This window comes from Mesoplodon mirus, assembly GCF_964341445.2.
Source record: "Mesoplodon mirus genome assembly, chromosome: 7".
Taxonomy (NCBI): Eukaryota; Metazoa; Chordata; class Mammalia; order Artiodactyla; family Ziphiidae; genus Mesoplodon; species Mesoplodon mirus.
Window position 1 is genome coordinate 53,665,664 of NC_138983.1, and position 27,549 is coordinate 53,693,212.

The following is a 27,549-nucleotide window of genomic DNA, read 5'->3' on the forward strand; positions in this document are numbered from 1 at the left end:
CTCATGCCACGGGGAGGGAGGGGTATGGTAGTTATCATTGGAATGCGGGGTGAGCCTGTGGTGGCAGAGGCCAGCATGACACTGCAACAGCCTGAGGCACACTGTGTGTTGGGACCCTGGCAGTGGCTCCTGGGGGTGGTGGTGCATGTGGATACTGACCTGTGCGTTTCATGCCCGTCTCTGGTGTCCGAGCTAATAGCCGTGGCTCGCACCATCTCTGGACCTCGTTTAGTCAGTGCTCTGCCTTCTGTGTGCAGACAGGGAAGATCCTCTCCCCTGGGGCAGCCCGAAACAATGGTCTCTTGCCTCTTACGCAGGTCCAGACTTTTTCCCAGACTCCCTCCCTCCTAGCTGTGGCACACTAGCCCCCATCAGGCTGTGTTCACGCAGCCAACCCCAGTCCTCTCCCTGGGATCTGACCTCCAAAGCTGGAGCCTCAGCTCCCAGTCCCCACCTGCCCCAGCGGGTGAGCAGACAAGCTCTGAGTGAGTGCTGGTTGGCACCAATTCTCTGTGTGGGAATCTCTCCACTTTGCCCTCTGCACCCCTGTTGCTGTGCTCTCCTCCATGGCTCCGAAGCTTCCCCCCTGCCCACCCGCCGTCTCTGCCAAATAAGGGGCTTCCTAATGAGTGGAAACTTTTCCTCCTTCACAGCTTCCTCCCAGAGGTGCAGGTCCCGTCCCTATTCTTTTGTCTCTGTTTTTTCTTTTGTCCTACCCAGGTACATGGGAATTTTCTTGGCTTTTGGGAAGTCTGAGGTCTCCTGCCATCGTTCAGTAGGTGTTCTGTAGGAGTTGTTCCACATGTCAATGTATTTTTTTTTTTTTTTTTGTGGTACGCGGGCCTCTCATTGTTGTGGCCTCTCCCGTTGCAGAGCACAGGCTCCGGATGTGCAGGCTCAGTGGCCATGGCTCACGGGCCCAGCCACTTCGTGGCATGTGGGATCTTCCCAGACCGGGGCACAAACCCGTGTCCCCTACATTGACAGGCGGACTCTCAACCACTGCACCACCAGGGAAGCCCTGTCGATGTATTTTTGATGTATTTGTGGGGAGGAATGTGATCTCCACATCTTACTCCTCCACCATCTTAAAGGTCCCCCCCAAGGGTTGTATCTTTGGTCATCATAATGGTCTATGCTATCTCTGTGCCAGTTCATCTATTCCCACATTTCTGGTACTACTTATAACCTGACAACTACCAAATCCACATCTTTAGCCCAACCTACTTGTTAAGCCTCAGATATCATTAATGTCAGGCACCTCAATCTCAGCACATTCCAAAGTGAACTTATCTACCCCTACCCCGTGACACAAACCTACTCATTATCTTTCCTGCAAAATCTGCTCATGTTCCAAGTTGCCTGTCTTGGTTAAGGACTTACTACGTACTCTGAGGACCAGGCCATAAACTGAGGAATCACTGTAGACAATTCCTTCTTTTTACTCCATTTCTACCCCTTTCTATTTAGTGGGTCACAAGTACCATGGATTACTTATAACAGTTATTTTACTTCAGTTTGAGTCTCATATCTTGCCTAAGCAAATGCAAAAATCCCTAGGTCTAGGCTCATACTCCTCTAATCCATCATCCATAATTATGTCTTTCTAAAACATGTATGTATTGATGTTTTTCCTCTATTTTAAACCAATTAATGACTCCATGTTACCTTGAGGATAAAAATCCAAATTTAAACATGGTATATAAGAGTCTTCATAATCTGATATTTGTCTGATTCACTATACTTGTTCACTCCTCACCACTTAACTTTGATCCAGTCATATTAAATCTCTCCCAATTCCACTGGCAGTGATGATTTAATGAGAAAATAAATGTAAAGTACTCAGTAGAGTATCTGGCACATACTAAGCACTTAAAAACGACAGTTCACTATGTGTTCCAAGATTCTAGGCCTGTGGACAACATAATGGTCTATTTAGAAGTGCTTCATAACACTCTTACCCAGGGGCCTGGTGAACTCCTAATCAATTAAAACCCAGCTCAAGTACACCTCTCTGCAGCTTTCTTTGACCCACTCAAGCAATTCATTAATCCTCATTTATCTCATCATTATATAACTGGTTTTTACCTGTATGACTGCAATTATCATCTTTCGATCCAATTCTTTGTTTACATGTTTAAGTTCCCTACTAGAATGCAGTCCTCAAGCATAGTGACTGCTTCTTAGTCATCTTTGTATTTTCTACTGCCTGATATGGTAGATTTATGATAAAAGCTTGTTGAAATTAATATCTCTTAATACAAAATGTAATTCACTTGAGGAAAAAAGCACTAGGGTAGGATCAGAAGTGATTGGCTATCTCAACCTATTTGGAAAAGGTTAACCATTAAAAGAGTCACACTAGGCCCTACGGAGCAGAGCCAATTTCTTTTTTTAACAAATAGGAGGTAATATGTGAATCCATGAAGAAAAGTTAATTGTTTTCCATTGCTACTAAATATTTGCCTTTTGACTTTTTCCCCTTCTGTAAAAAAAAAAAAAAAAAAAAAAAACCCAGATTTTTTAAAAAGTTGTTTCAACTTTTTGTTGAGAAATAACACCTAAACAGGAAACAAAGGGGCAATATCTATAAGTAAGTTTTGTGTAGCAATATTTCAGTTTGAACAGCATGAAGCAAATACTAGAAGCAAGATGTACCAAACTCCATAAATGGCTAGTTTACTTGCTTAATCTGTTAGAAATAAAATATGACTTACTGTGGTTACTATTAAACTGAATAGAACTAAAGTAAAAAGCAGATGGTAGTTCACAGAGTTCTTTGTCTTGAAACATTCAAACCTTAAAAAGAAAAGAGAGAAAGAAACTTGTTTTAGAATATATAACTAGGAAAACAAATAGAACACTATTTTACCACTTGTATACTTGCCCCTGGGTCTAGTGATGCCCATCATTTCCTCTCAACCACATACTCATCTTAGAGAACCCACACTGCCTACAGCCTCCAAGAGGCTATGGGGACCAGGAGTAGATGCCTGACTTAAACTGGGCCAGTGAGAGGCTCTCTTCTGAAAATTTGGAGTTTGGGAGCCAGAGACTGAATCAAGTGTAGAGAATCAAAGTATAAAGCCGTGTGGACTCAAGGTCTGATGCTTATATTTGGGCAACTAACTTGAAGTAGATGAGTGAGCAGAGAAGTGATCTGCAGGAAGAGAAAAAAAAAGCAGATACAAAGACTTGAAGCCATGTGAAGAGGAAGGAATAGAGAAAAGAGGGAGGGAGAGAGAAGTTGCCCTTCCAGTTCTGGTGAGCTGGACTTCCTGCTATGCCATATAATTCCCTCGTGTCCTTACAGTAAATAAATCTCTCCTAAATCAACTGGCTTGAGTAGGTTTCCACATCTTGGAACTAATGATCCCTGACTAACACACACTGTCACAGAAAATATCACTCTATTACAATTGTCTCTTTGCTTATCTGTCTCCCCAACCAGACTGTGAATTTTTTGTGTGCAAGGATAAAATCTTTTTTTCATATACCTAGTCACTAGGAAAGTCTGACACAGGAAACATTCAGTGAATAAGTAAATATGAACATATATTTGGCTATCAGCTAAGTATCCAACCTCTGAACCTATGTTTTGTATAAGCAGCAGGAGAGTTCTCTCAGTTTACTAATTATTAGGAATTGGACCCAACTCCTATTTCCCTATCTGTAAAGAAAGGTGGCTGGAAAGTAATGGCGATCACATATTGAAAAGAATCAGATAACCATCACGTAAAGGATTCAGAGAAGTCTTACTAGCACTAAGCCCTCTTTTACCTTTAAATTCTCTGACTTGATGACATTTTGTGTGTGTGCATGTTGTGCTTGATGGTTTTACCATATTGCTTCATTTAATGAGACACATAACCAGACTATTTGAGAGGGATGTTTTTGGAACAAAACATTAACTGAGGTAAGAAAGCAGTCATCTTCTGCTTTCTGCTCTCCCTTTCTTGTAGTACTTGTCTGGGTACTTTTTAAGTATCTGCTCTCAGCTTTGTCTCATGCAGGTACAGGTACATCAGGACATTAGCATATCAATGCTCGCTGTTACTTTATTTTTCTTTTAATAAATATAGTTTTGACAGAAAAGATAGATCAGTAACAATGTCAAGGAGAGCAAAGACCTTAGTCTCAGTCTTGAGGACAGCTTTCAGAAAATGGTACATGGGATTTCCTTGTTTTTGATCTTGTTTTCTAACTGCCAAAATCTGCTTGTCACAGATGCAGACTGTGATGGGCTGATGACTTATTAAGAAGAGTCACCTGAAAATATTTTTCTAGATCAGGGGTGGCAAACTACAGTGCAAGAACCAATTTCTCAACCTAAGCCTGTTTTTGTAAATAAAATTTACTGGAAGACAGTCACACCCATTGGTTTACATATTATCTATGGCTGCTTTCACACTACAACAGCAGAGTTGAAGAGTTGCAACAGAGACCACAGGCCCAGAGAGCCTAAAATAATTACTGTCTGGCCCTTTACGGAAGAAGTTTCTGATGAGCTCTTTTAAATAATATATTTTTTCAAACTATTTTTATTTTTACGTATCTTTAGAAGATATTCTTGAGCTAGCAATGATGATCCTGTTGAAAAGAATCAGAGAACCATCACATAAGAGGTTCAGAGAAGTCTCAAGAATTAACACTAGAAAACAGAAGGTATATTTTAAAAGTTAAGTTTATTAAACTTGTAGTTCAGTTTCCACTGTGACACTTACTAACTGCATGACCTTAAGCAAGTCTCCTAAGCATAAGCTCTGCTTATATTCTTAGATAAAATGGGGACAATACCTATTTATCTTGCACAACTGTGAGAATTTAGAGAAGATTTTGTGTGCTGCCCAGCACAATTACAGGTACAAAGTAGAGAAATGTTATTATGGCATAATATATAAAATCTTTACCTAAATTTTTATATATCCATAACTCAAGGAAAAGCAAATTGTGTAAGTAAGTTAATCTTACTTAATTTAAGTAAGATTCTATCTAAATTGGCTATAAGGTTTTGAGATCAAACAAGTTCATAAACAATATTATTATAACTTCCCAGAAATTATACTCTACATTGAGATCACAAAAGTTACAATCTTCTACACTGTTACCATCTCCCAGTAATACCACTGGATTAGTTATATTACATAATTCCCTATGAAGTAAACATGAATTTAAAAATATTATCAAGCATATGAATTTTAAACATAAATACTTACATGCAGTATACAAATATACAACAGCTGTAAATCATTGGGAGTTCATCCAATAGCTGTAAGAAACAAAGGTAAGAGAACTTGAATATTGTAGAGCTGCAATTATTATGTGAATCCAAAATAAAACATCAGAATGATTAAGATGGTTACCTCTTATTATCTGCTATCTTTTACTAATTCTCATAGATTTATCATCATCTAATTTATTCTCAGTGTGTACATTTAGTTTATTGTTTTTGAACAAAGAAGCTTACCCACCCATCTGTCCTAATCTACACACCTAAGTGGGATGCCTGACTCACTGGTCAGCTTGGATCATTCAGTATCATAAACCATAACATGCCTCTAGGAAAGAATGATGTCCACCATCTACAGGTGATAGGTCCTATCAGTATTCTTTTGCATTTTCCCCCCATCCTATAGCACCTAAGATAAATAAAATGTTCAGTCATATACATAAAAAGAGATAGTAATGGTTGGGGAAGTCAGTTAATCTAAGTGATGTCTAAGTATGTCTCTGAAAAATAATAATATTATTAGCAATAATAACAGCTATAGCTATTACATATTAAACTACAAGCTGGACACTAAGTGTCCAGCTAAGTGTGTGATAGGGTATTTCTAATACTTAAACCAATCCTATAGAATTTATTCACTAGATATGCATTTGATGAAATCTTTAATAATATATCTACTATGTGCCAGGCAACATGTTAGGGGTTGAGGATACGACAAAAACAACACATAATCACTGCCCTCAGGGAATTCACAGTCTAGTGAGGTAGAGGGAATGAAAAACATGTGATTAAATACACAGTAAAGATTCCAAAAAAGGGGGCACAAAGAAGCCAGAAAAGGTGGTGGCAGGAAATGAAATGATGGCAGAGAAAGGCATTCTAGGAAGAAGGAAGAGAATTTATGCAAAGTGATATATTCTAGTAAATTACTGGAATAATGAAAATGACAGCATTTGTGCAAGGTCTTATGATTAAATGTTTCACATTTATTATTTCATTTAATTTTCACAATTCTAAGATAGGAACTATTATCTATGTTCCAAGATGAGAACACTAAGGCTTAGAAGGTTTAAGTAACTTTTTTTCCCCACATCTTTATTGGAGTATAATTGCCTTACAACGTTGTGTTAATTTCTGCTGTACAACAAAGTGAATCAGCTATATGTATACATATATCCCCATAATCCCTCCCTCTTGAGGCTCTGAAGATCACAAGCTAATATGCAGCAGAGCAAGATTTTGAACGGACTCCTCTATATTATGTTGCCTCCAAAACCATTCATTTGAATCACCTTTAAATGTTCAAAAAAACTGATATAATATCATGACTTACTGCAGGTAAATCTACCACCAGTTTTATGATATACAGAAGATTCCTTTATTTAAAGTTTTGAACCAGGATCTACTGACTTTACATTAAACACCTTTAGATGGGTCTTTTGTGTTTCCACATAAATTTTCAAATTTTTTGTTCCAGTTCTGTGAAAAATGCCACTGGTAATTTGATGGGGATTGCACTGAATCTATAGATTACCTTGGGTAGTACGGTCATTTCTAATATTGTTTCTTCCAATCCAAGAACATGGTATATCTTTCCATCTGTTCGTGTCATCGTTAGTTTCTTTCATCAGCATCTTATAGTTTTTGGAGTACAGGTCTTTTGCCTCCTTAGGTAGGTTTATTCCTAGCTATTTTATTCTTTTTGATGAGATGGTAAATGGGATTGTCTCCTTAATTTCTCTTTTTGATACTTCATTGTTAGTGTATAGAAATGCAACAGATTTCTGTTTATTTATTTTGTATCCTTCAACTTTACCAAATTCACTGATGAGCTCTAACAGTTTTCTGATGTTGCTTTAGGATTTTCTATGTATAATATATCATGTCATCTGCAAACAGTCAACATGTGATTTTTGAGGGGACACAATTCAGTCCACAGAAGTGTGGCAGTGTGTTTCAAAATATAAATTTTATTACTATTCAAGTATGGTGAAGCCAACAGATCAGGAGATGATTGCCAGTGAAAAGGAATTCCCTGGTGGTTAGGACTCCATGCTTCCACTGCTGGGGGCCCAGGTTCGATCCCTGGTCAGGGAACTAAGATCCTGTAAGCCATGTGGCATGGCCAAAACAAATAAACAAGGAAGTAAACAAAATAGGACGTAAAAATTAAGGGGGAACTTTCCCCTTAAAAAAAAAAAAAAGATAGTGTGTTACTCACAGTTCCCAAGAGGAGGGGGCACGCCATGCAGGACAGCATAGGAAAGCACCAGGGTCAGTCAGGAGGCAGAAGGAGCAAGAGGAAAAGTGTGGGCAAGACCCTTTATTGCAGTTTCCTTAAGAAAGGCAAGGCAAGGGAGGGTAAGCAGGTTTAGAACTGGCTAGTTTGAATAACTTCAGGGGGCCCTGGGGTATAAGGAGCTATCTTTAGTTATCTGGTACCTGGCTCTGGGGTGATTAGAGTAGAGGAATCCTCCTGGAGTGTAAGATGTGGTTTAGAGAATGGGCTCTGGATTGGTTAGTTTGCATATGAAAGGCACAGACCAGGTTGAGTTGTTTGCTATATCTAAGAACTGGCTATCCCTGGGAGGGGCAGTCTCACACTAATCAGCGAGGACCCAGATGCTAGAACATCAAGAATACATAAGATAATATAGTTGTTATGAACTGAATGTGCTTGTGTCAGACACAAATTCATATGTTGAAGGTCTAACCCGCAATCTGATGGTATTTGTAGATGGGTCCTTTGGGAGGTAATTAGGGTCAGACGAGGTCATGAGGGTAGGGCCCTCACGATGGGATTAATGCCCTTCTAAGAAGAGACACCAGAGAACTTGTGAGAAGGTAGCTGCCTGCAAGCCAGGAAGAGAGCTCTCACCAGACCTGCCCATGCTGGTACCCTGATCTCGGACTTCCAGCCACCAAACTATGAAAAAAATAAATGTCTATTGTTTAAGCCACCTACTCTATGGTATTTTGTTATGGCAGCCCGAGATGACCAATAAAGTAGTAAATATTTGGTGCCAGATCAGGTACGTGTGGAGAGTGCTCTGAAGGGAAAATACATGGATGTGGGATGACTAGCTAGGAGGTTACAGAAGTCAGACTAAGCAAAGTTGCTACTTGGATTAAGGTAACAGAATTGGGAATAGACCTCGGTGAACAAACTTGAGAAATATTTAGGAAGTAAAATAAACAGAGATTTGTGATTGATTTGACATAAAGGTGAGGCAGAACAAACTCTCAAGGATGACTCCCAAGTTTCTTGCCTAAACACTTCAGTTGATGGTAAGCATAGTTTACTGAGATTGTGAAAACAGACACAATTACAAGAACAGTTTTCAACGTGTTGAGTTTGAGGTATCTGTGAGACAGCCAAGAGGAAATGTCAATCAGACAACTAGAAATACAGATCTGTAGCTGAGAAGAAAGGTCTGGACTCCAGATGTTGGCTGCTTTTCTGTTTATTTGTTTAAAGAAACTAAATTGAAATAAGCATATGTTAAAATGGCATGGATTTTAAAATCTGGTTAATATAAATACAAAAGTCTTATTTCAAAACCATAACTAGCAAAATTATGACTGGTAAAAGAACACAGAGTTCTAGAGTGGGGTGGGGTATGTGTTTGAAGATGAGTCTGGAGAGGTAGGCAGAGGCCAGATCACAAAGCCTGTGGTTTAAATTCATGCACTTGAGCTCTGGGAAGTATTAAAGAGGTTTAAAAAGTGATATGCCATCTGAAGAGCAGGGACTGTATTTATGCATCTCATCCCCAACACTCGTACAAAGCCTAGCAAATATTGCTAAAAGAATGAAAACAGGAAGAGTATTTCTATTCCAGTGTGACAAAAGGATAGGGGAGGCAGGGACACCAATTAGGAACCAGTTACAGGAATCTGGGTTGGAGATGATGGATTAAGGCAGTGGCAGTGGAGACAGTTAGAGGTAGACGTATTTAAGAGTTATTACAGAAGTTGAATCAAGAGTTATTACAGAAGTTGAATCAAGAGTTTGTAGAGGTGAAAAAAGTAGGAGAAATTAGAGGTGAATCATGCATGGGTTTTTGGTTTGGGCTTTGGGTGTAAGGTGGTTTCATTTACTGAGATAGGGAGCAAAGGAGAAAGAAGGGTAGTATTTATAACCAGAACATTTGCTGTTAACATGATAAAGTCTTAGCTTACATTACCTAACATTTAAGCTATTTTCATTTCTGTAATATAAATAAAGTTATAAGTGAACAAAACAGTTTTTTGGTTTTATTTTCTAGGATAAATATACTTATTTTTACTTGTGAGAAATACATGAATACATTCTTTTTTTTACTAGCATTTTTTCCTAACATCAAACATATTACATGCTCAGTATAGAATACATGGAAAAAGCAGAAAAACAGAAAGAAAAAACTAAGAAATTACCTTCAATTTTACCCTCCCTGTGATTATCAATAACTGTGTATATCAGTTAGTGAAAGCAAAAAAGAATGAGTTGAATGAGTGAATAGATGAAAAGAAAATCTGGGAGAAGTCTCCTAAAAACTGAAAGTTCCTACCACCATCAACGCAAGATAAAATCCTACATCAGGTAAAGGCAACAAAAGAACACAAAACAAAATGTGGGTCCTAATCTTGTTCCTAACTTCTAGTCAGATCACTTTCCCTCTCTTGGGCTGTTCTTCCATTTATAAAATTTATAGATTTGGACTAAATTTCAAAAATCTCTTTTAATATTAAAGTTCTATGATTCTAAATTGTTCTTTGGTACCTTTTACCCCTTATGTGAAGGCCGTCTGCTCACTCCTGTTATCTCTACCCCTTCTCTAACGCTGTCCTCAATCTCACTCCCAAATGTATTGCTCTTGGCTGGTTGCCACAAGAATGTGACACATTAATCAAGAGAAAGGAGTTAGTAATAGCTTAAAATGTTACCCTCCACAGGGGCACACGTAATTTAACAGTACTTACAGGAATGAATCACTAACAATGAGTCAATAATGGTGGTTTCAAATATTCTGACTGACTGAAGAAAAAGGAAGGAAACTAACATTTATTAAACACTTATTTAATAGATCCTATTAAATAAGGATGTCCTTTCACATATGCCAATCAACTCATCCTCATAATACTCCTACAGGCATATTAGACCCATTAGACAGATGAGAAAACTAAGGCTCAGCAAGATTAAGTGGCATGTCTATGCTCAAATAGCCAGTAAACTGATAGAATAAGAACTGGAACCCATGCAGCAGCCACCTAGGAACAATAAATCTGATGAAAACACCATTCAAGCTCCAAATCATTCTGAAGACAGAACTGTCAATATCTACTTGTGCTCAGTTTAGGCAGGAATAAAAAACAGGCCTCCAATTTCTCTACAGCTACAACAAGCCAAGTTCAGGCTGGTGAAATGGTTCACTGACCACCAGAGGCAGGTAAGTGGCAACATTGCCATTTCTTACTTTGCTTCAGTGATTTTGCGTAACAAATGATGGCCTAACATTGTTGAGTCAAATTTATCCTGAAAGGAGACAAGACAGGGAACCTGCAAGGGATATCCGTGATCATGTTATGTTTAGATTAAAGAAATGGAGAAGCTATTTAAAGAAATCCTTCGATACTGATGATTCCCCCCTCCTCCTCAATCATTGGGAAAATGGGTCATGTGTCATTTCTGCCATGTTAGGCAAGCACATAAAACCACCATCGTGTAGACCAAAGGGGGAATAAAATAAGACATGTGTAAAATTTGTCCATGAAGTTGATAAAGCAGTATGATAATAATGATAAAGCATAGTGTCAAAGATCTCAGGATCAAAGGCCATCTTGTCCATCCAAATGCTATGTTATCTTGGTGACAATCTTGCCAACTATTAAGTTTACATGCAAATCAAAGTGTGTCCCACCTCTGCTCAAAATACAGGTTAAAATAATGGTTCACAGGGGATAAAGTCCATGAGGCTTTGATGCACCTGTGGTTAGTTCCCCAAACCACATCTCCTGCCACTTAGTTCATTGCCTGCCTGCTCAATAATGTAACAAATGTTAGCTATTATTACTGGTAGAACTGTCACCATCATCACCACATCCTCCCACTCCAAGGCTACAACCATAATGTACTACCTGCAGGGCTCTGAGAAGCCAAACGTACTCTCACAACTCTGTGTGTTCTAGTTGGCCTGGCAAATTCCTATTCATCTTTGACAATGCAATTCAAACATGTGTCTGAGTCTTCTGTGTGAAACCCCTTTTCTGACCTCCCTGCCCCAACAATCACTTTCTCTTTCCAATCACTGTATTCACTAGCATATTATCTTCATTTCTAGACCATAGATTCCTTGAAAGAAGGATTATATAATCTTTACCTATACATAACTGTTACCCAGATACCAAAAAAATTTTATTGAACTAATGAAAGTGTTTGTCTAGCCTATGCTTGGGTACCTCCAGGGACAGAGGACTCCAGATCTTCTAAGGCAGGCCTTACTATCTATGGGCTCAGAAAAATTTTCCCTATGTTGAGCAAGATATCTCTTAGTCTTTAACCCACTAGGACCACAAAGAATAAACCTGGTCCTCTTCGACGTGTCAACGCTTAAATACTGATTTGTAAAACATTTATGTTGTGTTATATGCCAGACCCATGGGATAAGTAGAGGATACACCAAGGTCAAGCAGAGAGAGTCCCTGCTCCTTGGGAACTCACATTCTGATAGAGAAGTCAGACACATAAATATACATAAAATAACACTGATAAGGGCAAGTAATAGTGATACATGGAGCATGATATGGAAGAACACATGAGGGGTACATATGCCACCCTGGGGCTATGGAAGGCCTCCTAGAAGAGCTGCCACTCTGCCTGAGAGTTTAAAGGACAAACTAGAATGGAGAGAAAGCCTGGTGTGTACAGCTGAGTGGGGGTAACTGAACACGTCTTCTCTTCTTCAAGCTAAACATTCCCAGTTCCTTCCCTTAGTCAGGTATCATGACTAGATTTTTAATTCTTTCACCATTCTGGGGTCTCTCATTTGAATACATAGCCAGGTCAGGCCTTAGAGCTGAATGCAATATTTCTGTCATGATCTGATCAGTGCACAGCAGGGGAGTCTATCCCCCACCCCCGCCCCGCCTCACTCAGATGCCTAGTCTTGCCTGACAGCTTGTCTCAGCACATTGATCCAGCTGTTTCCTCATGTATGGAAGAGACATACACTAAATTCCAGGGTAAACATTTTAGAACTAATGGACAGCAATGAATGATCCTTGAGATTTTAAAATTTAAGTCTTAGGGCTTCCCTGGTGGCGCAGTGGTTGAGAGTCCGCCTGCCGATGCAGGGGACACGGGTTCGTGCCCCGGTCCGGGAAGATCCCACATGCCACGGGGCGGCTGGGCCTGTGAGCCATGGCTGCTGAGCCTGCACGTCCGGAGCCTGTGCTCCGCAGCGGGAGAGGCCACAACAGTCAGAGCCCCGTGTACCACAAAATAAATAAATAAATAAATAAATAAACTAATAATAATAAAATTTAAGTCTTAGAAAACATGTGTTAAGGGAATGTCAGAGAATACTGCATGCACAGAATTAGACTAGAAGCTTTGTAAACTTTTCTGGTTATTTGTCACTGTATGAACCCCCCCCAAAACTCAGCAGCTTAAAATAGCAATATTTACTTTACTCATTAATGTGTGTTTAAAGCAGGGTTGGGAAGGGAAGGTCCATCTCTACTTCACTCACTGTGAGCTGGGACAGCTCAAAGGCTAGGAACTGGAACTGGAATCATCTAAAGATTCACCCACTCAAATTTTTGGCAGTTGATGCTGGCTGAAGTCTGGGGATTTCAGTGAGGTTGTAGCCACAACAGTGAGAGGCCCGCGTACCGCAAAAAAAAAAAAAAACTGAGTTAAATATCTCCAATAATAGGAGGCAGTCTGCTTTAGGATGAAGGGTATTCTGATTGGCTTATTAGTATTATTACTATTCCTCCAAAGAAACTTTGGAGTCTTTTAAAGTCTCCTTTCTTTAAAACAAACATAAACACGTATTTTCCTTATCATAAAAGTACTTCATATTTATTGTAGAAAACTTGCTAAATACAGAAATGCAGAGAGAAAGAAATATAATTGCCTGTAACCCCACAAACCAGGGGTAACTACAATTTAATATTTCAATAGAACTCTTTAGTCATTCACTTGTGTGATTAATTAAATGTCCTTCCTTCCTCCCTTCCATGTATGTTTTTATTGTGCATATGTCAGCACTATTTTATATGCTAAGATAGAGCAGTATTTAAGAGAGGTGAGATACCTGCTCTCAAGTTTACATTCTAGTAGGGGAAAGTGCAAATAAGATAATTTCGAATAGCAATAAGTGCTATGAAAAACATAAAGTAAAAGCAATTCACGGAAGGGATTGCTTTACATAAAAGGGTCAGAGAAAGCATGTCTGAATAGATGTCATTTGTGTTGAAGAGTCAGAAGGGACCAGACATGCAAAAAATTGCAATAAAAGTATTGCAGGCAGAGGAAATAGCAATTACAAAGGCCATGAGGTCTTGTCTGAAGAACAACAAGGCCAGTGTGGCTAGAATGTAGTGAACAATGCAAAGGAATTGTAAAAACTGAAGCTGCAGAACTAGAGCTGGATTGGATCATGTAGGCCATGGTAAAGAATTTGGATTTCACTTTAATGCAAATGGATGCCTTGGAGAGTGGTTTTTTTCTTTTTTAATTTTATTTATTTTTGGCTGCATTGGGTCTTCATTGCTGCGGGAGGGCTTTCTCTAGTTATGGCAAGCGGGGGCTACTCTCTGTTGTGGTGCGTGGGCTTCTCCTTACGGTGGATTCACTTGTTGTGGAGCACAGGCTCTAGGTGTGCGGGCTTCAGTAGCTTCAGCACGCAGGCTCAGTAGTTGTGGCTCACAGGATCTAGAGCACAGGGTCTGTGGCACACCGGCTTAGTTGCTCTGTGGCATGTGGGATTTTCCTGGACCAGAGAGGGCTCGAATCTGTGTCCCCTGCATTGGCAGGTGGATTCTTATCCACTGCACCACCAGGGAAGTCCCCCTTGGAGAGTTTTAAGCAGGAGAATGACATGACCTGATTTAAAGTTTCAAAGATCACCTTGGCTGATTGCAGAGGCAATGGCTGACTACTACAGTAGTCAGGAAATGGGATGGTGATGCCTTACACTAAGGTAGGAGTAGTAAAAACAGAGAGAGTAGGCAGGTCCAGGTATATTTAAAAAGTAAAACCAGAAGAATAGATTTAATGTGAGGGATGAGGCAAAGAAAGAAATCAGGGATGAGTCTAGGTTTTTGGCTTCAGCAAATGGGTGGGTGATGGCATCACAGGGGAACACCAGGAAGGAACAGGTATGGGAAAAGAAATAAAGAATTATATATTGCCCATATTAAAGGTTGAGATTTCTATGATATGTCAAACATACAATTGGATATACAAATCTAGAGCTAAAAGGTTAGGTCAGAACTGAAGATAGATGTTCTGAATCATCAGTATATAGATCACATTCAAAGCCATGAGATTATATAAGATCACCTTGGAGAGAATACAGAGAAGGTAGCCCAGGACAAAAGAGTAGCCAGTGAGGTAAGGAAGAAAGCTAGGGGAATTTCCTTTTCCATAAACAAGGAAAACTGGGAAGCCAAGACAAATGTTTCATGAAGAAAAAAGCAAACAACGTGTGGAATGCTACTGAGAGGTCAAATAAGAATAATATAAAAATGTGTCTATTGGATCTGGCAAGATGAAGGTCACCGTTGACCTTGACAACAGCAGTTTCTGTGAAGTGAAGGGAAGAGATGCCTAATTGGGATGGAAGGGAAAGAGAGGGAGGTGAGTGGAGAGAGAGAGGAGATAATCAAATGGTTCTGATGTGATAAGGAACTGAACAATGACTCAAGAGTTAGGGCTGGACACAAGGTCAATGGTGGAATAATTTTTTAAAGATAGGAACTGTTTGAGCATGTTTGATGCAGGTGGCAGTGACTGAATGTAGTGACTTCCTAAAGACTGGTAGAGCAAGAGACTGCGGTGGGGTATGTAACTGTAGGAGTGAAGTCTTTGAGTAGGAGGGAAGGGATAAGTTTAGAGCCCCGGGAAGGGGACACTGGCTTTGACAGGATTTGATACATTTCTTCCAAAATAATAGGAGGAAGAAGGTGGTGACAGAAAGATGAGGGAGTTCTTGACTGATTCTGTCTATATGCTCATGAAATATCGAAGAAGATATCAGCAAGGAGAATGGGGTATGAGGCAAAAGAGATGTGAAAAGAAATCTAAAGCAAGGAACAGGTGTGAAATAATGGTTCTGGGAAGTGAAATTATCCGGGAAATGTAATGGCACTGCCTTGTGGCATTGAGTGCTTATTTGAGATTTCTGTTCAATAATTTAAAAGTGAGGTCATTTAACAAAGGGATGTAATTTCTATGAGCAATACTTCGCTACTCAGTTCAGGCACAGAATAGGCAGATAATTGAGTTGGATGTGGGCTGAATATTACTCAAAAAGCAAGGGGCAAGGGTTTTAAGGATATCTGTATGGGTGGGTAAGAGTTATAATTAATTTGGGGCCATAGGTTGCAAACTTTGTAAAAAGGGGAAAGAAGTGAGGCAAAATGTACCTCCTCCCAGTCTTTTCACTATTATTTATAAAATTGATATCATATTACATAAAGTTTTATGTCTCTATAACATTTTCCCATGTAAATAGTCTTCAAAGTATTATTTTAATTTAGATATATCATAGTATATTTAACAATCTCCCTAGTTTTTTTTTTTTTTTGGCCATGCAGCACAGCTTGTGGGATCTTAGTTCCCTGACCAGGGATTGAAGCTGGGCCTCGGCACTGAAAGTGTGAGTCTTAACCAATGGACCGCCAGGGAATTCCCAACAATCTTCCTATTGTTAAAACATTTAGATCATTTAAAAGTCTTTATCGGGCTTTCCTGGTGACGCAGTGGTTGAGAGTCTGCCTGCGGATGCAGGGGAGGCGGGATCGTGCCCCGGTCCGGGAAGATCCCACATGCCGCAGAGCGGCTGGGCCCGTGAGCCATGGCCGCTGAGCCTGCGCGTCCGGAGCCTGTGCCCCGCAATGGGAGAGGCCACAACAGTGAGAGGCCCGCGTACCGCAAAAAAAAAAAAAAAAAAAAGTCTTTATCACGTGTAATGCTGTGATAAACATCCTTGTGAAAATCTTTTCTCTGTCTCTGATTACTTTCTTAGGAAGTATTCCTATGAGTGCAATTACTGGGTCAAAGGATATGTATATTGCTTTTCTGTTTAAAAGAAACTATTAAAACCATTCCAACCTACAGATTAAGTCAGACCAGTGTCTTATTCATTTCTGTATTCTCCATGTCAAGCCATTCTCCACGTCAAGCACATTCTCCATGGCATGCACAAGAAACCTGACACCTTATTATAAATGTGTTGAATATTAAAATCAATTCTAAGAATTCTTACATTTTAATACAGCTGTAATTAATAATTCATAGACTACTGTATAAACAGATCCTTCCAGAATAGCACTATCCAACACAGTAGGCACTAGCCTTATGTGGCTATTGAGCACTTGAAATAAACCTAATCTTAATTGAGATACACTGCAAGTGTGAAACATACACCCAGTTTCAGGCTGTGAAACATTTAATTAATAAATTTTTATACTGATTACATGTTAAAGTAACACTTTGGATATACTGTGTCAAATAAAATATATTATTAAAATTAATTTCACCTATTTCTTCTTTTTCTTTTTTTTTTTTTTACATCTTTATTGGAGTATAATTGCTTTACAATGGTGTGTTAGTTTCTGCTTTATAACAAAGTGAATCAGTTATGCATATACCTATGTTCCCATATCTCTTCCCTCTTGCGTCTCCCTCCCTCCCAACCTCCCTATCCCACCCCTCCAGGCGGTCACAAAGCACCGAGCTGATCTCCCTGTGCTATGCAGCTGCTTCCCACTAGCTATCTACCTTACGTTTGGTAGTGTATATATGTCCATGCCACTCTCTCGCTTTCTCACAGCTTACCCTTCCCCCTCCCCATATCCTCAAGTCCATTCTCTAGTAGGTCTGTGCCTTTGTTTTTGTCATCTTTATTTATTTTTTTTGCTTTATAACAAATTTAATCAGTTATACATATACATATGTTCCCATATCCCCTCCCTTTTGCGTCTTCCTCCCACCCTCCCTATCCCACCCCTCCAGGCGGCGAGCTGATCTCCCTGTGCTATGCGGCTGCTTCCCACTAGCTATCTACCTTACGTTTGGTAGTGTATATATGTCCATGCCACTCTTTCACTTTGTCACAGCTTACCCTTCCCCCTCCCCATATGCTCAAGTCCATTCTCTAGTAGGTCTGTGTCTTTATTCCTGTCTTACCCCTATGTTCTTCATGACATTTTTTTTCTTAAATTCCATATATATGTGTCAGCATACAGTATTTGTCTTTCTCCTTCTGACTTACTTCACTCTGTATGACAGGCTCTAGCTCCATCCACCTCATTACAAATAGCTCAATTTCGTTTCTTTTTATGGCTGAGTAATATTCCATTGTATATATGTGCCACATCTTCTTTACCCATTCATCCGATGATGGACACTTAGGTTGTTTCCATCTCTGGGCTACTGTAAATAGGGCTGCTATGAACATTTTGGTACATGTCTCTTTTTGAATTATGGTTTTCTCAGGGTATATGCCCAGTAGTGGGATTGCTGGGTCATATGATAGTTCTATTTGCAGTTTTTTAAGGAACCTCCATACTGTTCTCCATAGTGGCTGTACCAATTCACATTCCCACCAGCAGTGCAAGAGTGTTCCCTTTTTTCCACACCCTCTCCAGCATTTATTGTTTCTAGATTTTTTGATGATGGCCATTCTCACTGGTGTGAGATGCTATCTCATTGTAGTTTTGATTTGCATTTCTCTAATGAGTAAAGATGTTGAGCATCCTTTCATGTGTTTGTTGGCAGTCTGTATATCTTCTGTGGAGAAATGTCTATTTAGGTCTTCTGCCCATTTTTGGATTGGGTTGTTTGTTTCTTGGTTACTGAGCTGCATGAGCTGCTTATAAATTTTGGAGATTAATCCTTTGTCATTTGCTTCATTTGCAAATATTTTCCCCCATTCTGAGGGTTGTCTTTTGGTCTTGTTTATGGTTTCCTTTGCTGTGCAAAAGCTTTTTAGTTTCATTAGGTCCCATGTGTTTATTTTTGGCTTTATTTCCATTTCTCTAGGAGGTGGGTCAAAAAGGATCTTGCTGTGATTTATGTCATAGAGTGTTCTGCCTATGTTTTCCTCTAAGAGTTTGACAGTGTCTGGCCTTACATTTAGGTCTTTAATCCATTTTGAGCTTATTTTTGTGTATGGTGTTAGGGAGTGATCTAATCTCATACTTTTACATGTCCCTATCCAGTTTTCCCAGCACCACTTATTGAATAGACTGTCCTTTCTCCACTGTACATTCCTGCCTCCTTTATCAAAGATAAGGTGACCATATGTCCGTGGGTTTATCTCTGGGCTTTCTATCCTGTTCCATTGATCTATCTTTCTGTTTTTGTGCCAGTACCATACTGTCTTGATTACTGTAGCTTTGTAGTATAGTCTGAAGTCAAGGAGCCTGATTCCTCCAGCTCCATTTTTCGTTCTCAAGATTGCTTTGGCTATTCCGGGTCTTTTGTGTTTCCATACAAATTGTGAAATTTTTTGTTCTAGTTCTGTGAAAAATGCCAGTGGTAGTTTGATAGGGATTGCATTGAATCTGTAGAGTGCTTTGGGTAGTAGAGTCATTTTCACAATGTTGATTCTTCCAATCCAAGAACATGGTACATCTCTCCATCTATTTGTATCATCTTTAATTTCTTTCATCAGTGTCTTATAATTTTCTGCATACAGGTCTTTTGTCTCCTTAGGTAGGTTTATTCCTAGGTATTTTATTCTTTTTGTTGCAGTGGTAAATGGGAGTATTTTCTTGATTTCACTTTCAGATTTCTCATCATTAGTGTATAGGAATGCCAGAGATTTCTGTGCATTAATTTTGTATCCTGCTACTTTACCAAATTTATTGATTAGCTCTAGTAGTTTTCTGGTAGCATCTTTAGGATTCTCTATGTATAGTATCATGTCATCTGCAAACAGTGACAGCTTTACTTCTTCTTTTCCGATTTGGATTCCTTTTATTTCCTTTTCTTCTCTGATTGCTGTGGCTAAAACTTCCAAAACTATGTTGAATAAGAGTGGTGAGAGTGGGCAACCTTGTCTTGTTCCTGATCTTAGTGGAAATGCTTTCAGTTTTTCACCATTGAGGACGATGCTGGCTGTGGGTTTGTCATATATGGCCTTTATTATGTTGAGGAAAGTTCCCTCTATGCCTACTTTCTGCAGGGTTTTTATCATAAATGGGTGTTGAATTTTGTCGAAAGCTTTCTCTGCATCTATTGAGATGATCATATGGTTTTTCTCCTTCAATTTGTTAATATGGTGTATCACATTGATTGATTTGCGTATATTGAAGAATGCTTGCATTCCTGGAATAAACCCCACTTGATCATGGTGTATGATCCTTTTAATGTGCTGTTGGATTCTGTTTGCTAATATTTTGTTGAGGATTTTTGCATCTATGTTCATCAATGATATTGGCCTGTAGTTTTCTTTCTTTGTGACATCCTTGTCTGGTTTTGGTATCAAGGTGATGGTGGCCTCGTAGAATGAGTTTGGGAGTGTTCCTCCCTCTGCTATATTTTGGAAGAGTTTGAGAAGGATAGGTGTTAGCTCTTCTCTAAATGCTTGATAGAATTCGCCTGTGAAGCCATCTGGTCCTGGGCTTTTGTTTGTTGGAAGATTTTTTATCACAGTTTCAATTTCAGTGCTTGTGATTGGTCTGTTCATATTTTCTATTTCTTCCTGATTCAGTCTTGGCAGGTTGTGCATTTCTAAGAATTTGTCCATTTCTTCCAGGTTGTCCATTTTATTGGCATAGAGTTGCTTGTAGTAATCTCTCATGATCTTTTGTATTTCTGCAGTGTCAGTTGTTACTTCTCCTTTTTCATTTCTAATTCTATTGATTTGAGTCTTCTCCCTGTTTTTCTTGATGAGTCTGGCTAATGGTTTATCAATTTTGTTTATCTTCTCAAAGAACCAGCTTTTAGTTTTATTGATCTTTGCTATCATTTCCTTCATTTCTTTTTCATTTATTTCTGATCTGATTTTTATGATTTCTTTCCTTCTGCTAACTTTGGGATGTTTTTGTTCTTCTTTCTCTAATTGCTTTAGGTGCAAGGTTAGGTTGTTTATTCGAGATGTTTCCTGTTTCTTAAGGTGGGATTGTATTGCTATAAACTTCCCTCTTAGAACTGCTTTTGCTGCATCCCATAGGTTTTGGGTTGTCGTGTCTCCATTGTCATTTGTTTCTAGGTATTTTTTAATTTCCTCTTTGATTTCTTCAGTGATCACTTCGTTATTAAGTAGTGTGTTGTTTAGCCTCCATGTGTTTGTATTTTTTACAGATCTTTTCCTGTAATTGATATCTAGTCTCATAGCGTTGTGGTCGGAAAAGATACTTGATACAATTTCAATTTTCTTAAATTTACCAAGGCTTGATTTGTGACCCAAGATATGATCTATCCTGGAGAATGTTCCATGGGCACTTGAGAAAAATGTGTATTCTGTTGTTTTTGGATGGAATGTCCTATAAATATCAATTAAGTCCATCTTGTTTAATGTATCATTTAAAGCTTGTGTTTCCTTATTTATTTTCATTTTGGATGATCTGTCCATTGGTGAAAGTGGGGTGTTAAAGTCCCCTACTATGATTGTGTTACCGTCGATTTCTCCTTTTATGGCTGTTAGTATTTGCCTTATGTATTGAGGTACTCCTATGTTGGGTGCATAAATATTTACAATTGTTATATCTTCTTCTTGGATCGATCCCTTGATCATTATGTAGTGTCCTTCTTTGTCTCTTCTAGTAGTCTTTATTTTAAAGTCTATTTTGTCTGATATGAGAATTGCTACTCCCGCTTTCTTTTGGTTTCCATTTGCATGGAATATCTTTTTCCATCCCCTTACTTTCAGTCTGTATGTGTCTCTAGGTCTGAAGTGGGTCTCTTTTTTTTTTTTTTTTTTTTTTTTTGTGGTACGCAGGCCTCTCACTGTTCTGGCCTCTCCCGTTGCAGAGCACAGGCTCCAGACATGCAGGCTCAGCGGCCATGGCTCACGGGCCCAGCCGCTCCGCGGCATGTGGGATCCTCCCGGACCGGGGCACGAACCCACGTCCCCTGCATCGGCAGGCGGACTCTAAACCACTGCGCCACCAGGGAAGCCCTGAAGTGGGTCTCTTGTAGACAGCATATATATGGGTCTTGTTTTTGTATCCATTCAGCCAATCTGTGTCTTTTGGTGGGAGCATTTAGTCCATTTACATTTAAGGTAATTATCGATATGTATGTTCCTATTCCCATTTTCTTAATTGTTTTGGGTTTGTTATTGTAGGTCTTTTCCTTCTGTTGTGTTTCTTGCCTAGAGAAGTTCCTTTAGCATTTGTTGTAAAGCTGGTTTGGTGGTGCTGAACTCTCTCAGCTTTTGCTTGTCTGTAAACGTTTTAATTTCTCCATCAAATCTGAATGAGATCCTTGCTGGGTAGAGTAATCTTGGTTGCAGGTTTTTCTCCTTCATCACTTTAATTATGTCTTGCCACTCCCTTCTGGCTTGTAGAGTTTCTGCTGAGAGGTCAGCTGTTATCCTGATGGGGATTCCCTTGTGTGTTATTTGTTGTTTTTACCTTGCTGCTTTTAATATGATTTGTGTTTAATTTTTGACAGTTTAATATGTGTCTTGGCGTATTTCTCCTTGGATTTATTCTGTATGGGACTCTCTGTGCTTCCTGGTCTTGATTAACTATTTCCTTTCCCATATTAGGGAAGTTTTCTACTATAATCTCTTCAAATATTTTCTCAGTCCCTTTCTTTTTCTCTTCTTCTTCTGGAACCCCTATAATTCGAATGTTGGTGCGTTTAATGTTGTCCCAGAGGTCTCTGAGACTGTCCTCTGTTCTTTTCATTCTTTTTTCTTTATTTTGCTCTGCAGCAGTTATTTCCACTATTTTATCTTCCACCTCACTTATCCGTTCTTCTGCCTCAGTTATTCTGCTATCGATCCCATCTAGAGTATTTTTTATTTCATTCATTGTGTTTTTAATCGATGCTTGATTCATCTTTAGTTCTTCTAGGTCCTTGTTAACTGTTTCTTGCATTTTGTCTATTCTATTTTCAAGATTTTGGATCTTGGAAATAGAATCTTGGATCATCTTTACCATCATTATTCTGAATTCTTTTTCAGGTAGACTGCCTATTACCTCTTCATTTGTTAGGTCTGGTGGGTTTTTATCTTGCTCCTTCTCCTGCTGTGTGTTTTTCTGTCTTCTCATTTTGCTTATGTTACTGTGTTTGGGGTCTCCTTTTTGCAGGCTGCAGGTTCATAGTTCCCGTTGTTTTTGGTGTCTGTCCCCAGTGGCTAAGGTTGGTTTAGTGGGTTGTGTAGGCTTCCTAGTGGAGGGGACTAGTGCCTGTGTTCTGGTGGATGAGGCTGGATCTTGTCTTTCTGGTGGGCAGGTCCACGTCTGGTGGTGTGTTTTGGGGTGTCTGCGGACTTTTTATGATTTTAGGCCACCTCTCTGCTAATGGGTGGCGTTGTGTTCCTATCTTGCTAGTTGTTTGGCGTAGGGTGTCCGGCACTGTAGCTTGCTGGTCGTTGAGTGAAGCTGGGTGCTGGTGTTGAGATGGAGATCTCTGGAAGATTTTCGCCATTTGATATTATGTGGAGCTGGAGGGTCTCTTGTGGACCAGTGTCCTGAAGTTGGCTCTCCCACCTCAGAGGCACAGCACTGACTCCTGGCTCCTCAATTTGGGATGATTTGTTGTCTATTCATGTATTCCACAGATGCAGGGTACATCAAGTTGATTGTGGAGCTTTAATCCGCTGCTTCTGAGGCTGCTGGGAGAGGTTTCCCTTTCTCTTCTTTGTTCTCACAGCTCCTGGGTCTCAGCTTTGGATTTGGCCCCGCCTCTGCATGTAGGTCGCCGGAGGGCATCTGTTCTTCGCTCAGACAGGACAGGGTTAAAGGAGCAGCCGCTTCGGGGACTCTGGTTCACTCAGGCTGGGCGGGAGGGAGGGGCACGGTGTGCGGGGCGAGCCTGCAGCGGCAGAGGTTGGCGTGACGTTGCACCAGCCCGAGGCGCGCTGTGCATTCTGCCAGGGAAGCCGCCCCTGGATCCCAGGACCCCGGTAGTGGCGGGCTGCACAGGCTCCCGGAAGGGCGGTGTGGACAGTGACCTGCGCTCGCACACAGGCTTCTTGGCGGTGGCGGCAGCAGCCCCAGCGTCCCACGCCCATCACTGGGCTCCGCGCTTTCAGTCGCGACTCGCGCCCGTCTGTGGAGCCCCTTTAAGCAGCGCTCTTAATCCCCTCTCCTTGCGCACCAGGAAACCAAGAGGGAAGAAAAAGTCTCTTGCCTCTTCGGCAGCTCCAGAGTTTTCCCGGACTCCCTCCCGGCTAGCTGTGGCACATTAGCCCTCTTCAGGCTGAGTTCTCGCCGCCAGCCCCAGTCCTCTCCCTGTGCTCTGACCGAAGCCCGAGCCTCAGCTTCCAGCGTCGCCCGCCCCGGCGGGCGAGCAGACAAGCCTCTCGGGCTGGTGAGTTCCGCTCGGCACCGATCCTCTGTGCGGGAATCTCTCCGCTTTGCCCTACCCAGGTATGTGGGGAGTTTCTTGCCTTTTGGGAGGTCTAGGGTCTTCTGCCAGCGTTCAATAGGTGTTCTGTAGGAGATGTTCCACGTGTAGCTGTATTTCTGGTGTATCCGTGGGGAGGAAGGTGATCTCCGCGTCTTACTCTTCCGCCATCTTACCCGGAAGTCTCAACACTCCACCTATTTCTTCTTAATGTGGCTTTTTAAGATGTGGCTACTGGAGATTTTTAATTATATACGTAGTTCACATTATATTTCTATGGACAGTGCTATTCTAGAAGTTTCTGGGCTAGTGATGGGGAATAAAGAGGTTAAAAGATTGAGGACTAGCTATATGGCCCCCTTAGAGCAAAGACAGTTAATAAAAATCCTTGCATAGCTCTAAAACCTTGCTATTAGAGGGACCAGACCATTCAAGTGGATGCCACAAGACAGACATAAGGAAATGTAGGCAGCCAAGAATAAGAATACATTACTTTGGTGAACTGATTTTATCTTCTTAAGATGTCTCCATGAGACTCTACTTTCTAATCCTACTCTAAAATCATACATGCCTGCACAGAGGTGGTCAAAAGCCCATTCTGCTCTAGCTTGTTTTCTCTATGGACAACTTATTTGCTTGCCTCTTCACTTACTCAACCTGGATCCTTTGGCCTGAAGTAAAAAACTCCAGGGATTACAAATTCCATCTTTTTTTCTTCTTGCCTCAGTATCATCCTCTAGTAATGTGCTCTTTCCTCAAATTTGAAGTGTCTCTGGATTAAGAGAAATAAGCATTTAAGTCAATTTTGTCATTACTGACCTGCATTTCATATTTCAGAGTCATGTGGAAGCACCAGGATCCCATTCCTACCACTGAAATTAAAACAAACAAATAAAAAAAAAACAATTAGCATGAAATTCTTTGGGGGTGGCCAGAGTGACCTGAGAAGGCAGTAAGACATTTCAAAGCACTGAGTTTTAGAACAAATTTATGAAATCTCGTGGCATGATATAGCAGACCCTGCTTAAGCTCTATCTATAATTGATGAAATTTTGGTACAGAAAATAACAAGTACAAGTTCTCGTAAATTCCCTCCACTAAGTCATTTATTAGATTAATAAATATTCTCCATTTTTGCATAAAATGTATTACAGATGCTCAGGGTAAGCTTTAATGATCATAGCTGGTTAGCTACTCTTCAGTACTTCCCGTGGATTAGCTAGTTCTAATCCAAATAGCTGAGGTGGATGCTTAATAAGAGCCAGTCACTTTTGTTTGTTCCTAAACTTGTTAATGCCACTGTGTTTAGTTATCAAAAGTATGACTGCAAAAAGAGAGCTACTGTTTCTACAAAAACTGTTTAAAGTGTTTAAAACAGACTCAATAGAATTGAGTTGCTAATAAAAACTGCTGTTGAATTACCTGTGGGTAAGATATCTGTTATAGATTGGGAAAAAAGGTAAAAATCTAAAGATTCTATATTCATGTCTCAAAGTTCTTTCCAAGTGCCTCCATTTTAAATAAACTGTTTTCATTTTAGGGTTTAAAATTTTTTGTTTGTTTTTCAATGCAAGAAAGACTAAGTAGAACTATAATTAGGGTCCCATATTCAAAGGCCATGCCCTACATCAAATCATTGTCAAAGATTATACAACTATATGTTAATTAAAACTTGAAGGTGGGTATACATTTTTTTCAATATAATTATAGCTTTGACTCTTTAAAAATTAACGGACTAAATATCACTCCCTATCACATCTGATAACACAGTTTCTACTATGATTAAGTTTAGTTGAACAAGCCTTTACTGAATACCTCCTATTTGCCAAATTCAACTATAGATGCTGAGGTACAAGGATAAGATCCAGTCATTGGCCTTAATGAAGTTTATAAGCTAATGGAGGAGACAGGCAGATAAATAGAAGATGCCAGTATGTGGAGATATGATTTAAAAAAAAGATATGCATGGAGTACCATAGGAGCACAGAAGAAGGGACTTATGAAAGAAGTCAGAGAAAGCAAAACTGACGTCAGAGGAGTTAGCCTCAAGGATGTAAGAGTCAGCCCAACAAACATGGTACATGTGGATGTTACCAAATCAATTGTATGAAGCCACTTGAGAAAAATTTCAAACTCTTTGTTACTATTGCTTTTTAAAAAAATCATTATAGACATTATCACATTATTTACTGCTCAAAATGAGATGAGAGAAGTAAAGAGTTATTGCACTCATCTTACTAAAGAAATGAGAAAGTGGATGGTTGCTGTCTTTTTTCCAAAGGAGAAATTAGGAGGTGCAAAGTAGAATAAATTAATGGAAGGAGGGAAAAAAAACAAACCCTGTGAGTTATTTAAAGTCACATAATATACTATAAAGTAAAAAAATTAAAATGAGGTGGATGACTATTCATCCTGAAAGGGAGACTGGCTCACATGTGAGCCAGTGAGACATGTCTCATTCAACAACTGTTTTTATCCAAACCTTTCCAAATGTCCTCTTGTTACTGTTTATTATATTGCATTAAAAGTCTGATTTTTAAAAAATCTCTACAGTTTATTTCCTTTCAACACTCCATTTAGAATGCAAAGAAAGGTAATAGAAGAACATCACCTTTCTCCATGCAGTATTTTATATTTTGCCACTTTAAAGAAAACTACCAATTTTTGCTAAAATTTATTAGCTTTACTGATGTAATTCACATACTACAGAGTTAAAGTACACAATTCAATTGTTTTTAATATTTTCACAGTTGTGCAACCGTTATCATTATTAGAACATTTTCATCACCCCAAAGAGAAACCCCAGGACTATTAGCAGTCACTCCTATTTCTCTTCAAACCTCCTCCCTCCTCAGCCCTAGACAACCATTAATCTATTTTCTGTCCCTAAAGATTTGTCTGTCCCGGACTTTTCATACAAGTGGAATCATACAATATGCAGTCTTTTCTGTCTAGTTTCTTTCATTTAGCATATTTTCAAGGTTCATTCATATTACAGCATGTATCAATAATACCCTCCTTTTATCGATGAATAACATGTCATTGTATGAACATGCTACATTTTATTTACCTATTCACCAGTTGATGGACATTGCTAAGGACTGCACATTTGTGTCCCCTCCAAATTCACATGTTGAAGCCCTAACCCCCAATATGACAGTAGCTGGGCATGGTGCCTTTGAGAAATAAACAGGTTTAGATGAGGTTAAGAGAGTAGGGCCCCCATGATGGGATTAGGGTCCTTATATGAAGAAGAGACAGGATTTCACTCTCTCTCCCCACCTACATGAAATAAGGATAGGCCACATGAGGACACAGGGAGAAGGTGGCCCTCTGCAAGCCAAGAAGAGGGCTCTCACCAGGAATGGAATGAGTCAGCACCTTAACCTTGGACTTCCAGAACTGTGAGAAATGAAGTCTATTGTTCAAGTCTATGGTATTTTGTTATGGCAGTTTGAGCTAACTAAGAGACATTTAGGCTTTTTCTACATTTTGGCTAATATTAATAATGCTGCTGTGAGAATTCATGTATAAGTTTTTGTGCAGACGTATGTTTTCATTTCTCTTGGGTATATAT

The 27,549-nt window shown here is 39.7% G+C and overlaps 1 protein-coding gene across 1 annotated transcript in view; it reads right to left on the reverse strand.

Moving 5' to 3' along the window:
- The window catches only part of ACER3 (alkaline ceramidase 3), a 199,906-nt gene that overhangs the window by 73,828 nt on the left and 98,529 nt on the right, over positions 1-27,549 (reverse strand). Inside the window, exons 3-5 of the mRNA XM_082627875.1 lie at positions 24,792-24,844; positions 5,217-5,269; positions 2,718-2,799 (exon numbers count right to left, since the gene is read on the reverse strand). Of these exons, the coding sequence (XP_082484001.1) occupies positions 2,718-2,799; positions 5,217-5,269; positions 24,792-24,844 (188 nt within the window). The remainder of the gene's footprint in view (positions 1-2,717; positions 2,800-5,216; positions 5,270-24,791; positions 24,845-27,549) is intronic.